The sequence below is a fragment of the Mustela putorius genome, unplaced genomic scaffold (genome assembly GCF_011764305.1).
Source record: "Mustela putorius furo isolate JIRA1106 unplaced genomic scaffold, ASM1176430v1.1 tig00003858_pilon_pilon_pilon, whole genome shotgun sequence".
Taxonomy (NCBI): domain Eukaryota; kingdom Metazoa; phylum Chordata; class Mammalia; order Carnivora; family Mustelidae; genus Mustela; species Mustela putorius.
In genome coordinates, this window is record NW_025422010.1 from 29,890,890 (window position 1) to 29,910,159 (window position 19,270).

Genomic DNA, 19,270 nt, shown 5'->3' on the forward strand with positions numbered 1-19,270 from the left:
AGCTCTCCCTGTTCTCAAAGTTCAGATTTCTAAAAAGTCTTAAGGTCGTTAAGTACCTAAAATCTCAACATCAGAGGTTATGAAGCTCCTTGAGGAGCAGAAATGACCATGCAAGTTGAACTTGAGTTAATCTGTTTGAGAATATTGCTTATTCTTTCTTGGCATTTTCTTGGGCAGAATGTTGAACATTAATGCCTTTAGATTTATGTGTCTCTGCCATATCCTTGAGCACTTCTAGTTTTGTGTGTTTGGCGATTTTCCTATTTCTCTGAGCTCTCAAAACTAAGTTACTTATTTAAAATCCAATTCCTCAATAAGTATTGGTGGTTTATTGGTTTTTCATTGATTAATAAAGGGACATCCTTATATGTCTCCTTCAGACAGGCATTTCTTTAGCATAACCAAAAAATTAGAAACAATCCTTTTTTTTTTTTTTTTTTTTTTTTTCCCAGAATCTTGCCACCTCCTTAAGCTTTCTGTGATGAAAATACTCCCTTTTTACCTAGTCTTGTAACTTCAACACTTAAAACAAAATTGTCCGTTGAAGTAGAGAAGGTAATACAAAACAGTGGGAAAACACCAAGTGCAAATGTGAAAAGACTTTGTTCCCTGATGTCACAGCTTTATAGAAGCTGGTGCTGATGAACGAAATAAGAAAACTGACTCCTTCAGACTGAGTTTCATATATACCTCTCTAACTTGTTTTTCATTTGTAAGAAAAGCTTTTTGTGCTTTTTTTTTTTCTCCTCTTTCTGGAATGCCAGATTCTAACTTTAGTTCTATTCTGGGAGTCAAGCCTTTGGGACATCTCACTGCCAGTTTCGGTATCAGACTCTCTGGAAGCCAGTGACCTTTTGTCCTGCACACCACGCCTGCCTGTGCTCCAAGTGCTTCTACTTCCTTCATTCCTGATGCCCTTGTAGAAGTCAGATCTTTCTGTACGAAGGTGGATAGCTTGTACAAGACAGCTTGTTGTGGTAAAATTTGAGCCCATTACTCTAAAGGACATCACTGGTGTTAGAAGCTAGAAGTCAAACCAGGCTCCCAGCACTGGATTGTCCATTAGCAGATGTAAAGAAGTTTTTTTGTTTTTTTGTGTTGTTTTGTTTTGTTTTTAAGATTTATTTATTTTAGCACACATGTGGGTGCATGCAAGATGGGGAGAAGCAGAGGCAGGGGAAGAGAAAGAATATCCTCAAGCAGACTCCACATGGAGCACAGAGCCCAGGACTGGGCTCAATCTCATGACCTTGAGATCATGACCTGAGCCGAAATCAGGAGTTGTATGCTTAACAGACTGAGCCACCTAGGTACCCCTGAAAAGAAGTATTTCAGACCAACAAGATAATTCTTCACCTTCCACTTCTTTTAATTGGTTGAATCTTTTTCTGTATCAATAGGCAGATTTGAAGTTTTGTATTTTTTCCTAAAAGCATTAAAATAGAAGATGACAAGTTAGAGGGTTACTTGCCATTTAGTTGGAAAAAACAAAACACAACCAACTAGAAATAGTCTGGTTATACTTCAGTTTTATATTCTTGTTTTCAACTGAGAGAAAAGTTTCTATAAAAATTTCCACAAATACCTCTAGTAAGATACCAGTTCTCTTCTCTGTATTATAGATTTCTATCCGTTATAATCTCTAATTATTGCTCTAAAATTTACCTTTTATCTGAGAACACTGATACCTAAATCTTAAGGGCTATTTCACGTGTAAATTTTTGCTACATTGACATTCCTTTTGAAAAATATTCTTTAATCTTCCATGATTTTTTAGAAGCACCTTTAAATCAACTCAGTACACCAGTCTTACTATCTGATCAGTTTTTTCTTAATGGCAGTTCTCACTTTTAACACTGTTCTGCAATTTTCTTAGTTAAAAACCCAATTTAAGGGTAACATTACCTTTCTAAAAGCATTCTTGATTCATGGGGTACCTGACAGGCTCAGTCGTTTAAGCGTTTTACTCTTAATTTCGGCTCAGGTCATGATCTTGGGGTCATGAGATGGAGCCCTGCGTCAGGCTCTGTGCTCAGCAGGAAGTCTGCTGAAGATTCTCTCTCTCCCTCTCCCTCTGCCGCTACTCCTGCTCACACGCACTCTCTTTCTAAAATAAATCTTTAATAAAAATGAAGAGTATTCTAGTTTCTTAACGGCAGGTTATAAGCACAGAATGTTAGTGCCTTTAGCTGCAATTTGCTGCAGACTTACATGATTATAATTTTTTATTTTTATTGAATTCTACAGTATTATTTTCAGGCATACAACATAGTGACCAACAGTTATATACATTATGAAATGCTCACCATGGTAAGTGTAGTTCATTTGTTACCATACAAATATTACTGTTGGTATTTCTTATACTGCACTTGTCATTTCTATTACTTATTTCATAATTAGAAGTTATAGGATGCTTCAAAAGGTTTTATATCCTCTGAATTAATAAAAACCTGAGTGTGCATATCAGGTGAGAGCCCAGCCACATGGTTTGGCAAGGCCTTATAATATATCCGCTGATACTCTTCAAAATCCGTTTGCCTGAATAGTGATTGCTGGCACATTTCTTTCTCTGTAAAGGAGGAGATGAAAATGTCCTGTGACAGCTTGCTCTTTATGTGGAAAAGGGAAAGGATGGGGTGCTTTTCAGCACCCTGCACCATTCACCTGAGCCTGCTCTGTCTATGTCTGCGGGAGCTGAAATCTTCCTGCTGGTTATTACTCCTTTTCCTCTTTCTAAAATAAGTTTGAAAGTTACTTGTCTTTGGGACTTGTTTAAAATATGAATAAAAAGTTTGACATAACTCCAAACAGTGGGAAGGAGCAGGAAGCTGAGTGGAGGACCATGGAAATTCCAGAGAACAAGCTCCATGGAAGCTAGATTTCTGCACTCTGGATCTTTCTTTCTGCACTTGTGACTCGGGGCAGGTGAAACAGACAGCGTCCTAAGTTCACTCTAACGGCGGGAAATAATACCGTGGTAACCAAAGCTAGCAAGCTGCTGTTCATGCCAGGAATGTGGGACATGCCCGTAAAAACAAAAACAGAGCTACTACTAACTTAATCATATTTTTGTTGGATTAGGAAGATGCAGCTGAACTTGAGGATTTTTAAATTCCTATAAGATGTTAATGTTTCAAAGCATTATTTCACAGTGGCCATTAAACTCAAGCCTTGCATTTGTGTAGGGAGGGAGAGTTCTGCTGATGTCCTGGAAATCTGTGACCCTGTGTTCTGCAGCCTCAATTCCCTTGATAAGAAGCCCTGACTTCCCAGAGGGGAATAGGATGCTGCCTTCAGCTAGCGGTGAGAGCTTCAGTTACAAACTGAAGTCACACCAGATTAAGGAATGACAGGGCCGAATGCAAAAATAGAGCTGGAATGATCCTGATTATTGTGTAAAACAATATTCCAATAGGAAAGATCTTTACTAAGTCAACCGTGGAAGGTGCCAGAACGTGGAGTTCTGTTGCTGAGTATGTAAATGTCCAGAGCTCCTGGAGGAATACACAGGAGAGCCATAATCCAGAAGGGGCGTGTGTGCCCCCACCTTCCAGGAGCACGAGTCTAGACGCAGCCGTGCCCCTAGTGTCTCTTCCAGCAGCTAGGACAAGAGATGGTGATGGCTAGAAGCAAGAGTGCTGGCAAAGTCTTAGTCATTTGAGAACGAAGCATTATTGTCTCCTGATTAGCAGAAGTATCAAATATCCTTGAAAAGAGACATCGTGGCAGAGAATTAGAGAATTATCTAATTTTAGAGCTTACAGTTGTATCCAAACCTGACGTTTTGCAGATAGGAATATTGCTGGCTTAGAAAGGTTTGACCTGTCACAGTTCGTTCAGGATGATTAAGGCTTAGATCCAAGGACCAAAAATTCAGTTCTCTGTTCTCCTCTGCCTACTTCCTGGGCAAGAGACACTACAAGAGAGACTAAGGGTAGCTTGAGAGAAGAAGCTTTGCCACAAATCATTCACCTGCAAAGAAAGATATAATTGTGTGGATATGTCTGGCAAATTAAAGTTGTCATTCTTCCAACCCATCATCAGTACCACTTAAGATGGTAGAAAGTTGTAATTGAATCCAGTGATACAGACATTTCTGTGTAATTGTTCCTTGGTGTGTGAGAACATCAGGTGGGCAAATTGAGTAGCTCTTTTGTGGCAAAACCCAATATAGCTTAATGTCTTCAGCACAGATGATGTCACTCACATTCCCGGGAAAGGGCTTAGAGATTTTGGCAACAATAATACATATGTATTAACTTTATATATATACACATCACATAAATAGATAAAACTAAATTCTTACCTGTGTACATATACTGGAATACACGGGAACAAACAAATGAACCACCCATCCAGATTGTCCCAAGATTGTCCTGTGACGAGGAAAGGGATCATTGACACTCCACCCCTGACATCACCTTGAAAGGTTCATGGGGTCTCTTGCAGTTTATTTTGTGACGTCTTACTGAATTATAATCTAGAAAAATTTCTGAACCTTGAGATTTCAGTTATCATTTCCTAGAAGCAGCATATGAGAAGAGGAAATATTTAGGAAATTGAAGTTCAAATCAGAGTATAAATTCCACTTCTGTTATTTTTATTAGATGGATGACTTTCTGAACTTTGTTCCCAAATCTCTAAAATAGGGTGGTGGCGATGAAAATATCCCGGTGTGGGTCCAGATGTTAAAAATAGATGTGAAACCTTTAACAGATTTCACATAAACATGGGTATTTTCATCTCTTACCTCTTTGCATAATCTATAAACTAATATTTCCTTTTTCATTTTCTGGACATTTCCCTTTAAAAATAAAGGGAATATCCTGATATTAATGTCCTGTCAAATCCTGGAATCTGGTAGAAATGAGTTTATCTTCTCATGCTTTTCATGATTCCATGACTTAAATCCTATGGCCTTGAATCTTTTGAGTATAAGAAGTCATTTTTGAGTTCTGCCTTCATACCATGCCTCACCTAGTCATTTTGGATCCTGTCCCCAAACTTTTTAGCTCCACTAGGTCCCTTCTGATATTTAACAACTGAAACCATTCTCATGGCTGTAGGTACAAGCATAGCATGGCACTCTACAAAGAATATTTTCCTTTTTTCTATTTCCTCATCATTTTCAAAACTTGTTGATCTTCATGACTGCAGAATACCTTGAGTTCATAGGCTCAGAGCATGACCCCTCAATCTTGTTAATAAGCACAATATCCTAAATTTGGATTGCTTTTCCAAGATGTATCATATTTTTAGCCTTTTGAAGTTTGTCTTTCCCCTTTCTGCAAACTTGGGTTCCAGGGTGCTTCTTGTTTAGACTGCTTGTTAATTTTTCACCCTGTCAGTTATTAAAATATATAGCAACTCTCCCTGTACTCTTATTTGGGACTTTGGTAACATTAGAATTTTACCATCAGCCAGCCCTTGCTGTGGCTGAACTGCTGTAACCTGTAAACCTTGATTTGTTGACCAGATAGTTAAGGCCACCCTGTACCAGGGACTGTATTAAAGGCTTGTATACAGAAGGAAGCTAGACAGGTGAAGTGTTAGCACTCTTGAAACTTACATAGCAGTGAAGGGAAGGGAAACCACAGACCAATATAAGAATTAGTAAAATAGACCTAAAATAAGATGACATGGTGGAGATTCACTTCAAATAAAGTCAGATGGAACTAGAGCATAGAGAAATTGACACTGCAAGAGAGACTAAGGGCAGTTGGAGCCACGACTTCAGTAAGAAGGTGAGAGGAGATGCGATGTAGAGCACAGCTGGAGGATTCGCCTTGGATAGATGGCAGAATACAACAGCCTTGTTCAAGTTATGCCTTGGTTATAGTTTCCTACCCAAACAGGAAGTCTTGACCATGTTCTTAGTAGCAACAATTAACTTCAAAGTATTCTTTCATGATGTTTCTTGGGCAGTACAGATTTGGGGAACTGGATGTTGAAAATACCTAGACGGATATACCCAGGGGCAGTCACAACAAATCTTAAGCATAGTCCCCAAAGTCAGTAAGCTATTTCTTTAAAATTTTCAGGGGTTCCTTTGACTCTAAAGAATATGACTTATGATAGAATACCTTAAGTGATCAACTAATGTACCATTTACTGGGGATGCTCATATGATCTACTCTTTCTGCATTGCTTGTTGGATAAAAATGACCCTGCTTGTTTGATGCTCATGTGATTCTGAAAGCATAGAGGTGGAAAAAGCTGAGGATATAAAGAGAGTAAACTGTGCCATTGGCAATCTAATAATTTTTTTTTTTACTTTAGTGCACAAGCTTTTAGACACTCAAAAATAGGAAAATGTTCCCAACATATTTTTTAAACTTAAACAAATCATAAATAGGACAGAAGCTCACAGAGTTTCAGCCTCATGAGTATAGATGCAAAAATCATAAAGCCTTTGTGAGTCTAAACCAGCACTGTAATAAAAACTTAGTAAACATTCCCACGTAGGTCTTATACCAAGAATGCAAAGATGATTCAACTTTAGGAAATGGAGAATGTGATTGATCAGTGCATAGATCAAAGGAGAAAACATTTTTATTGTCTCTGTGGTTGCTGAAAAGGTAGATATCGGGACCCTTTCCTCATACAGCTATTGGTAAAACTCAGAAAAATATTTACATAGTATTAGAAATCAGTGGCCAATGACAGACTTAAAGGAAGAAGAAGAGATATGCTCACTAAAGAAAAAAAGTGTATATATAAACAAATATACACACATAAAAATATATTACAAAATATTTTATGTATTATTTGTCTTTAGGAAACTGAAGGGAAACAACTGTATTAGAACTCATGAGTTGGAAAATGAATATTTAAAAACCAAATAGCCTAGATAAAATGGTTAAACACCTAGAATGACATAACTACTGAAACTTAAAATAGAAATTTTTAATGGACCGATATAATAGGAAATGGAATTAGTAATTTTTAAAGAATCCCAGAAAGAAAAGCCAGAGCACAGATGACTTCAATTGTGAATTCTACCAAGTGTTTAAAAAAAAAAAAAAATTAACACCAATCCTTCCCAAATCCTTTCAAAACATAAGAGGAAGAAACACTTTCTAACTTACTCTTTGAGGGCTAGTATCAACCCAAACCAAAGCTACGACAAGAAAACTACAGACCAGTGTCTCTTATGAATAGACATAATTTCTCAACAAAGTACTAGCAAAGTGGATCTGGCAACATGTAAAGAGGATTATGTGCCATAATCAAATGAGATTAAATGCAAGGTTGGATCAAATGGGAGTAAAGAAACCAATGTAAAACATCATTTAATAGAATAAAGGACAAAAGCCATGTGATAATAGATGCAGAAAAAGCATTTGACAAAATTCAACACCCTTTTGTTTTAAAAAATACTAAAGGAGGGTGCCTGGGTGGCTCAGTGGGTTAAGCTGCTGCCTTCGGCTCAGGTCATGATCTCAGGGTCCTGGGATCGAGTCCCACATCGGGCTCTCTGCTTGGCAGGGAGCCTGCTTCCTCTTCTCTCTCTCTGCCTGCCTCTCTGCCTACTTGTGATCTCTCTCTGTCAAATAAATACATAAAATCTAAAAAAAAAAATACTAAAGAAGAAACAGAAGGGAAACTTCCTCATTCTGATAATGCTATCTATGAGAAACTTGAAGCTAACATCCTACTTAGTGGTGAAGAGCTGGATGCTCCCCCTACCCTCAAGACCAGACCAGGATGTTCGCTGTCAGCACTTTTTTTGACATTGTGCTAAAGGTTCAAGCTGTGGCAATTGGGCAAGAAAAATAAGCATTGAGTTTAGAAAGAAAATAAAATTGTCTCTGTTTATGGATGTCATGATCTTGTATGGAGAAAAAAAGTCCTAAGCACCAAGCACCAAGAAACTATTATAACTGAAAAATGAGTTAAGCAAGATTGCAGGCTATATAAGATCAATACCTGAAAATCAATTGTATTTCTTTCATATTAACAATGAACAATCCAAAAACAGAATTAAGAATACAATTCCACCTACAATAGCATTTTTAAAAATAAAAATTTAAAAGTGGAAGGCTTATATACTAAAAACTAGAAAATATCATTGAAAGAAATTAAGTGGAAAGACATCCCATGTTCATGGATTGGAAGACTAAGTCTTGTTAGGGCAGTATTTTTCAAATCTCTAGATTCAGTCCAATCCCTATCAAAGTCTTAGCTGCCTTTTTACAAAAATTGATGAACTGATCCTAAAACTAATAAGGAAATGCAAGGAAACCGGAATACCTGTTTGGAAAAGAAAAGCAAAGTTGTAGGACTTCTGCTTTTGGTTTCAAAACTGAGTACAAAGCAACAGTAATCAAGACTATTACTGCATAAGGATAGATATATAAATAGAATTAGGAGCCCAGAAATATACCCATACATTGATAGCTAATTGATATTCAACCAGAATGCCAAGACAATTGAAAGTATAGTCTTTTCAACAAATGGTGCCAGGACAACTATCACATGCAAAATTATGAAGTTAGACCCAAATGTTACACCTATATATACAAGAAATAATTCAAAATGGATCATTGACATAAATGTATGAACTAAAACTACAACTTTTGGAGCAAAATGTAGGTGGAAATCATTACGCTCTTGGGTTAGGCAGTGGTTTGTTGGAAATGACAAAGGCCCAAGTGACACCCCCCCCCCAAATTGTGCTTCATCAAAAGTAAAAAAAAAAAAAAAGTAAAAAGTAAAAAAAAAGTATGTTGTGTGCCTGGGTGACTCCATTGGTCAGGCATCCAGCCCTGTGATTTCAGCTAGGGTCATGATCTCAAGGCTGTGGGATTGAGTCCCATGCTGGCTCCATGGTCAGTGAGGAGTGAGGAGTCTGCTTGAGATTCTCTCTCTTCCTGTCCTTCTACCCCGTTTGCAAACTTGCACTCTCATTCTCTATCATAAATAATAAAATCTTAGAGCAAAAGTAAAAATGTGTGTGCTTCAAAACATACTATCAAGCGCACCTGGGTGGCTCAGTCAGTTAAGCGTCTGCCTTCGGCTCAGGTCATGATCTCTGGGTCCTGGGGTCAAGCCCCACGTGGGTCTTCCTGCTTAGCGGCAAGTCTGCTTCTCTCTCTCTCTCCCCCTCAGCCCCTCCCCACCGCCCATTCTCTCGCTCACTCGCGCTCTCTCTCTTTCTCTCAAATAAATAAATAAGATCTTTTTAAAAAAAAAAGATACTGGGGCGCCTGGGTGGCTCAGTGGGTTAAGCCGCTGCCTTCGGCTCAGGTCATGATCTCAGGGTCCTGGGATTGAGTCCCGCATGGGGCTCTCTGCTCAGCGGGGAGCCTGCTTCCTCCTCCTCCTCTCTGCCTCTCTGCCTACTTGTGATCTCCCTCTGTCAAATAAATAAATAAAATCTTAAAAATAAATAAATAAATAAAAATAAAAAATAAATAAAAAAAAGATACTATCAAGAAAGTAAAGACTATCCACAGAAAGAAGGAATTATTTGCAAATTAGATACCTGATAAGAGACTTGACCCTAAAATGTACAAAAAACTTTCATTGATAAAAGGAAAAATAACCCACTTTATAAATGAGCAAAACATTTTGCATAAACATTTCTCCAAAGAAGATCTATAAATGGCCAAAAAGCACATGAGAAAGATGTTTAACATTATTAGTCTTCAGGGAAATCAAATCAAAATTTAAACCAACTAGGATGACTAGAATCAAAAAGACAATTATGATTGGTGAAGATGTGGAGAAACTGGAACCCTCATACATTGCTGGTGGGAATGTAAAACACAAAACAGTTTGGCAGTTCCTCAGATGTTAAATATAGAAAGAAGTGTACCATAGCCCAAGAGAACTGAAAACTTAAGTCTACACAAAATCTTGTACATGAGAGTTCATCATAGCTTTGCTCATAATAGGCCAAAAGTGAAAACCCAAATGTTAATCAGCTGATAATCAATAAAATGTGGTATATGCACACAATAGAATATTTTTAAGCCATAGAAAGGAATATAAAGTTCTGATACACACCACAACACGGATGAACCTTGAAAAGATTTTGCTAAGTTAAACCAGACACAAAGGCCGCAAGTTTTATGATTCATTTATATGAAATGTCCGGAATAGGCAGAACCATAGAGACAGAAAATAGATTAGTGGTTGGTTACCAGGATCCGGGAGTAGGGGAGAGAGTGGCTGCTAATGGATATGAAGTTTATTCTGGTGATAATGAAAACCTTCTGGAATTAAATAGTAGCGATGGGTGCATGATTCTGTGAATAACTTCAGTGCCACAGAATTGTATATAATTGACCCTTGAACAACATGGGTTTGAACTGTCCCTTTCCATTGATATGTGGATTTTTTAAAAGATAAGTACAGTACAGTATCAGAAATATAGTTTCTCCTGTGGTTTTCTTAACATTTTCTCTAGCTTGCTTTATTATAAGAATATAGTATTTGGATAGAATACATGTACACATACAAAACATTTTGACTGTTATCGGTAAGGCTTCTAGTCAACAGTAGGCTCTTAGTAGTTCAGTTTTTTGGAAGTCAAAAGTTACCTGCAAATTTTCAACTGTGTGGGAAGGTCAGCACCCCTACACTCATGTTATTCAAGGGTCAACTGTACTTTAAAAAGCTGGACTTTGATATGTGAGTTATATCTCAAAGAGCTGATATTTAGTAAATTTCTACTTTTTTAAAGAAAATTTATTTTCTATATGCCATGAATGACAAATATAAAAATAGAAAGGCAAGAGTAAATGGATGATGAAATTTAAGACAATTAAATTTTGAGAAAAAGGGAAATTATACTGCAGATAATAGTATATATTATAGTATTTGATTAACAGAGTATGAACTTAACCACTGGGACAGACCAAAATAAATCTAGAAAGAGACCTAAATGCATGTATTAGGAAACCAATATATAGTAAAACTAATGCTTTTCCTCAGTGGGAAAAATACAGTTTATTCATGAAATGATGACATTCAACACCTAGCTGACTTAACAGTTGGCATTTGCTGTTGAAAATAGCAAAAAATAATCCTGGCAAGCTTAGGCAGAGACACATTTAGAGGAAGAATATTTGGTAGCTCAGTCAATAGGAAATCAGGCTAGAAGCTGGGAACAGAGCCTCCCTTGTGCCACTCGCCTAGGATGCCACTGTGTTGCTGTCACAGGACTCTAAATCCCACCCATGCCACCATGACTAAATTCTAATAGTCCCTGTGTATGTCTGCCACTATTTAGACTGTGAGACCTACGCGGAGCCCAGGACATAGCCCCGCATCTTTCCTGCTGGGAATGTTGAAAAGGATATCTGCTCACCATCAGTACTGTGGTGGGACGCGAGGCACTGTCGCATCAACCCAGACAGGAAGGTGCCCAAATGTTGGTGAGCCAAAAATGACAGATTTCTACTAACATTTGGAGTAACTAAAATTAGAGCCATCCTTTATGATATGGACCAAAATAAATTCTACATGAATTCAGAATGTAAATGTGAATCTTGAGACCATAAAATACTTGAAGAAAATATATGTGAATATTTATCTAATCTTGGGTTGAGAAAGTTGCTTAGCATGAAAAAAAAATCAACCATTAAACATGTCAGTAGAGAAGGGAATCAGTCTGTTAGATTAAAGGGGGAAAAAAATGGTATATACCAGAACATTAACAGTGGTTCTCTCTCTCTCTCTCTTTTTTTTTAAAAGATTATGTTTTATTTATCTGATAGAGATCACAAGTCGGCAGAGGCAGGCAGATGGAGAGGGGGAAGCAGGCTCCCTGCTGAGCCAAGAGCCCAAGACGGGCTCATTCCAGGACCCTGAGATCATTACCTGAGCTGAAGGCAAAGGCTTAACCCACTGAGCAACCCAGGTGCCCCAACAGTGGCTCTCTTTAGGTGAACTAGAAATTGTTTCTCCTTTTTTCCTGTTTCAAGTTTCAAACCTGTTACTACTTTTTAAATTTGGGAAGTGAGTGAGTTGGTTGATTGGTTTGTAAGAATACATAGGTGTCTGGATCTTTAGAAGTACATTTCATGCTAAACACCACTGAAGGAAGAATAACACTTCCAAAAGTGGGTAATGAGACAGTTATGTTTAGACATCCCATCTCTTGTTAAAAAAAAAAAAATGTTCAAATGGCTATTGAAATTTGTTCCATGTGGGGGCACTTCAAAAGGAAGTCCTGAATAATTGAATTATGACTGTAAGAATGCCTAAGATCATGATGTTTCTCTTACCTCCTCCAGTGTTTGTTTTTAAGGGAGCCCATCTGCTTGCATAGGAATATACTAGTTTGTCCTTAGGGTATTGGAGTCTAAGGGGAAACCTCACAGATGCCAAGATTCTGGAGGTGGTATTTACTATGGTCTATATTTCATTACTTTATACTCTTACCTACAAACAATGAGCTGCCTCACCATTTCCCTTTGAGGCAGCTGTTAGATCCCCAGTACCTTGTTCAATCTTGGATTCCTGTCTCAGTAAAGGATGCTTAGTATCTTTGGCCTAAGAGATGAGTTGGTTTCTCCCAATGTGAAGGTGTATCTCCTGAATGGAATAAAGAGCTTCTCACAGAAACCTTGATACCAGAGCATGAGGGGAGCCTTTCATGTTCCAGAAAGGCCATCCCTGGCACATTATAGAGACAGACCAAGAGATCTGGAGCAGGAAAGAGAACACAGAAATGCCAGCTTGTTCCCCTTCTTGCCACTCAATTGCTTTTCCTCCTTGTAAAAGAAAAATAATCATTCTGGCTTTGAATATCCTTTGTAAATGCCTATAGCCTTAACTATTAAGAAGATGTGAATCAGTAAACATGATCTCTCTGGGATTTTCTAGTGGAAATTGTCATGATGTAAGAGTTCTTCATAAATATATATATATATGACTTACTAATCCTTTTTTCTAGAGCCATTTCCTCAGGGGACTCATTGAACATTTCTGTTCTTTTTATTCCTCGGTCATAAACAGCATGACTCTCAGCTTCTGTAAGTTTCAAAGTCTCCATGTCTTCATCCTTCATGTGAATATAGGACCCCATCTCACTGGCCTGAAATTAAATCAGGATACAACTGTTTTTGACATTAGATGGTTTAGTTATCCAGTTTCACCTCATTTTGCAAGGTGGATATAAAACAGCTTGGGCATATGTGTATTTTCATGTGTATTTTTATGAGCTACGCCTTTCATGAGAAGTTTAGCGGTTTTCTTGTGTTTAAACTTTGTTTTCTCTTACATCTATATATTTGGATGCCTTGGAGCAGGAGCATCTAGATGGAAGAACAAAATGTTTCTTTTTTTATGATAGAAGCGAAGAACAGTTATTCTGACCCTGATTTCCTTGGCATTAATGTATTTCTGTCCACTGTTCATGAATGTGGTCATGCTCTGGTGAATCCAGTGTCAGTACCACAGTGGTTAGGAATGGGAAGAGTGGCAGGGGCTGCCTGGAGTCATGGCCCTGCACCCCGCCCATCCCCCTGCACTCCCCTGCCCCCACCCCCCATGCCCCTCCTGGATGAATGAGGGAGGTGCAGCACACTGAGAGGAGCACACAGATCCCTCCAGCCTGCCCAGCAGTCCTCAGTCACACCTGGCTACAGTCAGACTGACACCAGCATTTCTCTCCTCTCTTTTCAGGAGCTGCCTATTGCCAGTTTATGGATATGCTCTTTCCGGGCTGCATTAGTTTGAAGAAAGTAAAATTTCAAGCGAAGTTGGAGCATGAGTATATTCACAATTTTAAACTTCTGCAAGCATCGTTTAAGCGAATGAATGTTGATAAGGTAGGAAACTAACTTAGACCTCCATAAAATGCATGGTCTTTCCTCAAAATTGTTTTTGTGCCACGATGCAGAAATGCAAAGACGTATCCATGGTGTATATATCTTGATCTTGTCAAAGTAGTTTGGGGTCTGTGCCTAGCATAAAGTATCAACCCTCACTTCCCTTATTTGTAGGAGGCTTTCATTGAAGGAAGTCTCTAAACTTACAGCTGAAGAATTATGGCTGAAGTCCACTCAGTCTCCGCCTACTTCCTGTTATGCAAATAGGCGCATAAGCCATAGTCTGTATCTGCATGCTTTCTGTTACGCAAATACACACATAAGCCTTATTCTGTATCTAGGATCTATTTCTTAGAGGGAATAGTTTGGGAAAAAAGGAATTTTGAATAAGGGGAAAGAGAAAAAAAAAGAATAAACAGAAAACTTCTTGGCATCAACAGTAGCTATAACTAGGCCATGGAAATCAAAAATGTAAATACTGTTACAAGAGACAGGTTAAAGGAAAAGAGAAAAGTTTTCTAAACCGTACATGTTTTTAATGTACTATCTTCCTAAACCAAAGCATTCTTACCAAATATTAAAATCTTTGCCTCTGGTTTTCTCATAATTTTTTTTTCAAGAGACTTACCTCTAACAGCTCAACCTTTTGGAGTCCTTTCAACTATGTCCTTTGCTGTGGTTAATTTCCAGTTAGCTCCTTCCATATGCATTGGAAACCAAGCTACATAGGTTCTCCTTACTTATTAACATTAACAGTATTACTTCTCCATACATGCTCCTAGATCATAAAGGAAAACACTCACTCATAAATAGCTATGCAACAAATTAGGGCGTTCTACATTCTGTGGAAGTGTAGACAGAGTGGCTGAGCCATTGTTAAGAATGTTGAAGATAAAATTCTGGCGCAGGGAGACTGGCCTTGATCACCTTTGTTAGCCTCTCTAGCTTAATATGCTATGATTCCACCCAAGGGTCCTTGGAGAGGCAGTCGTCCCTGTGAATGCTTGTCAGAGCATGACAGCAGGTGGGAAGTGTCTGTGTGAAGATTTGCTTGCCACCCCAGATTTTGAACTTTTGCCCCCCAGAACTTATATTTGGATAGGGAATGTGAAATTAAGGCAATAGAAGTGAGTGCCTACTTGGAACAGTTAATGTAGTAGTCTTGCCATCATCTAAAACTGGTTCTAAATGTTCACATTTGGCAGAAAACAAAATATAGTAGCATGTTAATTAAAGGGCCGTATTCCCTAAGGAGGTATTTAAAAATGATTAACTGGCATAAACAAAAGTTATAAATCAGAAAACATGAAAATCCTCAGCACAATAAAAAGTCAGCTACTAAGTGCATGTGTGGAAGGAATTCTTCCGTGTGGGCAGGCTTCATTGAAGCTTGGGAGGAGAGAGATCCGCATCCAAGTCTCCCTCACTGAAGAGTCTTCGTGAAAAATGTGCCCCTCTCCCAAAGTTTGTTTCTCTTTATTTTGCTCCATAACTTGAGTTCTTTTCAGTTTTAGTTTCAACAAACATTTTGGAAAAATCCATTGCTAATGATTTAGTTTAATGGGTGGCCTAAAATGCTTCAGGTGTTTTTTTCCTTACCATGGTCTTTGATATTTGAGGTCTTTCTCTATTTTTAAGTGGTCCTGATCATCCATTTTAGGATATCTGTGGTATCCAGCCCCTGAAGTGGCAAAGCCTTGCTGAAAATTTAATTTATATGGCTTCTGTTCATATTATTACTTTGTGAAGCTGTGTGCTTTGAATGCTGGGTTTGTGTCTGAATCGTGTAGCTGTGATTGGACTCACTCCCCAGCTTCATAGCTCTCGTGGCCTACATTCAGCTAGGATTCCCACTCAAAAATGAGGAAGTCAGAACCTGGTAATGGCACAATTTGCATAACTAAGTCCTATTTTTCCATTTTCCTTCAAAAATAGCTGCCCATCAAAGCTAATGAGTCACCCCACATTTCATCCTGTCCATAATCCTGAAAGTTCCTGCACAACTTCTAAAGGGAATACCTATTGGCTATCTAGGTTGCCAGTAGAGTTCCTCCATGAAGAGCCAAGATCTGTCTCAGAAGCTGAGGTGATTATAGTGCAGAATGCCTTCAGTGACTCCCTCAGTCAGACCCCATTTCTGTCCTTCTGCTCTTCCATGGCACATTAGCTGTGCTCCTATGTAGCCGATCTCACAACCTAGAGATTGTGACCTGAGCCGAAATCAAGAGTCGGACACTTAACCGACTGAGCTACCCAGGGGCCCTGCAAGCAGTTGTTTTTAATGCCTGTCTCTTTGTATCATGTAAAAACAAAACAACAACAACAACAAGCAGGAAAGTTTCTTTTGCTTCATATGAACCATTACATAAGCTTATGTTTGCATTTATTTAAGCCTTATTCATTCTGCCTGGTAGCTATAATCCTTACAGGAGTTCATTCCAGCACTGCTAGATCAAGTGTTAGCAATAAATATGGAAAGCCCATCAATCTTGAAACAGCAGAACATCCCAGGCCCATTTTTTGCAGGGAGATGCTTGAGTAATTAAATACATGATGAGGAGGATCAGCCCCTCTTGACAGCTAAGGGTATTCCTTGTTTCGTCTCATTTGTTCAGAAGTGTGAAATAATTCAAAAGAACCACTTAGAGCATTTTAGTTTAACTTTTCTTTAATATGATGGGGAAAAAAAAAAAGGTGAATTCTAGAACGTAGCTAGCCAAGAAGCTGTGGGGAGACCAGTAGTAATTGTGGACATGTACGAAATAGTTACAGGGAGCTCCTTGGTTGTGGTAAATACACACAGGGTCATGAGTCACGGCGATTTTGTATTGCAGGTGATCCCAGTGGAGAAGCTGGTGAAAGGGCGTTTCCAGGACAACCTGGATTTCATTCAGTGGTTTAAGAAGTTCTATGATGCTAACTACGATGGGAAGGAGTATGATCCTGTGGAAGCGCGGCAAGGGCAAGACGCAATCCCTCCCCCCGACCCTGGCGAACAGATCTTCAACCTGCCCAAAAAGTCTCACCACGCGAACTCCCCCACTGCAGGTATCAGGACAGGGAAGTCCAACAGTTGCTTTCCTTTTGGGAAATGGCTCTGGTTCATCTGTGCTCTCCTGTGTTGGGTTGATTCTTCCCAGCAGGCTCTTTATGCCTCTGGATTTGACCACATTATCTTCCCAGCAGTGCCTTATCTGTAGTAAGTCTAATGATCGTGATTTAAACTACTAAAAAGGCAGAGTTACTCACTCTTTATCCGTCAAGCTGCATGTTAGGATCATACTCCAGGGGTCGATTTCATTTTCTTGGTATGTTTTTCTGAAAAATATCAAGTGTCTGTTTAGATTTCAACTGAAATATTTTTATGACTTAATTGCTGGCTGTAGAAACCAGGATATGAACCAATTTATGCTTTTAAATATGAATATACTCTTTCAAAGGAAAGTCATGAAATATGCATCCTATCTCCTGTATGGCTGCTGCCAATTTTTGTGTGATAATATTCAGCAAGACCTCATTGTATCCAGCTTGGTCCAAAAGTGAAGTCATTGGGGATGGATACCTAGAAATTTAAAATCTTTTAAACTTCTGTGGATAAAATCTTTCAAAGATATAAACATCCTTCCATAAAAAATAGACTTTATCAAGCAGGAGGGTGTTCTTGTACAAATTGAGATCATTATTACACACGTTGCAGTCCTGGACAGTTAAACGATGAAATGCTCAGAAACTACTTGTTCCATCCTAAAAACCAGTGCTCATGCTTGTTAAGCCAATAACCTTAATTTGGTAAACAGTACAAATTCCTTATTTATGCCCAATCAGAATGGACAAGAGGTGGCCGGGAAAATACTAATACTGAACAATACAGGCATCTTGTAGAGGCCAGAGGGGGTCCCTCTGTGAGCCTCCCACATGTCCATGTCATTGAGGCTGGCAGTGTGCCCTCAGTGGGAAGGGGGGAGACTGGTTTGAAGAATGCTAGCATTTCGTGTTTGGGCAGACAAGGAAGGGTTTGCACAAGAGGAGGGAAGATGCCAAAAAGATGAAAGGAAATGAAGGAAAGACTTGTCAAGGAGGAAGGGAACAGAATGGCCAACAATGTCTCAGTTTGTGGAGGAGTCAAGTAAAATGAGGATGGGAAGAGTCCATTGGATTTCTCGACTTAGGGGTCACTCAGTGGAATGAGGGGACCCAGATTGGTAGAGGACTTGAGGAAGGAGATTAAGATAGCATAAAAATCCAACTTTGGAGCCATAGAGTGAATGAGTTTATATAAAATAAACTAAGCTAAGCACAGATCTCCTGGAAAAGGGAAAAAAGGAAGCTGAGAAAAAAAGACATGAACATCAAGGAGAAAACTAGGAAGACTCGGCATCAGAGAATGAACAGTAGGAAATTTCTGGAAAGAGGGATCACCAGCAATGCAGAATATTAATTGTGGAGAGATCAAATAGGATGAAGCCTGAAAAGAGGCCAAAGATCCCGGGCTCCCAGGAGGTGAGGAATAATCCTTGAGAGAACAGGTCTGTTAAGACGCTGAGTGCATAAACCTAAATTCCAGGAGACTGGATAGGAGCGTGGCCTCACTCACAAATGGTAAAGTCACGCAGTAAGAGTAGACTCCGCCTTCACCAAATTTGTCAGGAAAAAAAGTTGAAAAACGTTGAGTTGTTGTGGGAAAAGCTGACAGTCTCAAGAGGTGAGATTGGAAGGAGCATGGTGTTGTCCTTGCTCTGTTCTCGTTTGCTTTCAGGACAAGGCACAACAGGCAGTTTTGTAAAGTGAGAGAAAGTTCGATGGGAGGAGAAATATTTGATGATAAGGAAAAGGCAAAATTTGTGGAGCCAGGGCCCATAAACCAGACGGAGAAGATGAGGTCAAATGTGTTGATACAAACTTAGAAAGGAAGGGGAATTTTATTTTTATTTTTATTTTAACAAGTGCTGGGGAGAGAGTGGTTGGGTGAAGCCACAAGGAGTTTGGGGGAACAAAAATTTACGGTGGTTCAAATTGACTTCAAGTTTGGTCTCAGAAACGTGATCAGTACAATAGATGTGGGTAGAGAAGAAGATGGTGTGTTTTGTCCAGCGTGGGGGATTTGGTGGCAAATGGAATAGGAGGATATGGGCAGGAGGGGAGACTCAGGGCACCTGGCATTTCTCATCTTAGGGTCTTTTTCTAGAGCTCCTAATGGTGTACAGATCCATCTTAAAACTCCACTGCCACTTTTTTTTTCCCCCACGTTTTTTAGTAGTGAAATCAGACAGGCTTCAGAAATTTATTTTTCTTCCACAATCACAGCGTGTCCTTGGATTGGCACCACTGCTCCTGCTCCCCCAGCCCCACTGCCCGTGCTGCTGCCTTGGCCTTGTTCTCTAGCAGCTCCCCCATTGGTCTTTCTCAGAAGCCACAGAGAAGTGTGTGCTGTTTTGATAGAATGTCCGTGAACCTGAAACAGAAATACATTTCTTCCAGAGCTTAAC

At 39.1% G+C, this 19,270-nt stretch overlaps 1 protein-coding gene across 4 annotated transcripts in view; it reads left to right on the forward strand.

Moving 5' to 3' along the window:
• MAPRE2 (microtubule associated protein RP/EB family member 2) overlaps window positions 1-19,270 on the forward strand; it is a 155,132-nt gene that overhangs the window by 103,523 nt on the left and 32,339 nt on the right. For all 4 annotated transcript variants that reach the window (XM_045065514.1, XM_045065513.1, XM_045065512.1 and 1 more), the window contains 2 exons: window positions 13,639-13,784; window positions 16,619-16,832. In XM_045065514.1, the coding sequence (XP_044921449.1) occupies window positions 13,639-13,784; window positions 16,619-16,832 (360 nt within the window). The remainder of the gene's footprint in view (window positions 1-13,638; window positions 13,785-16,618; window positions 16,833-19,270) is intronic.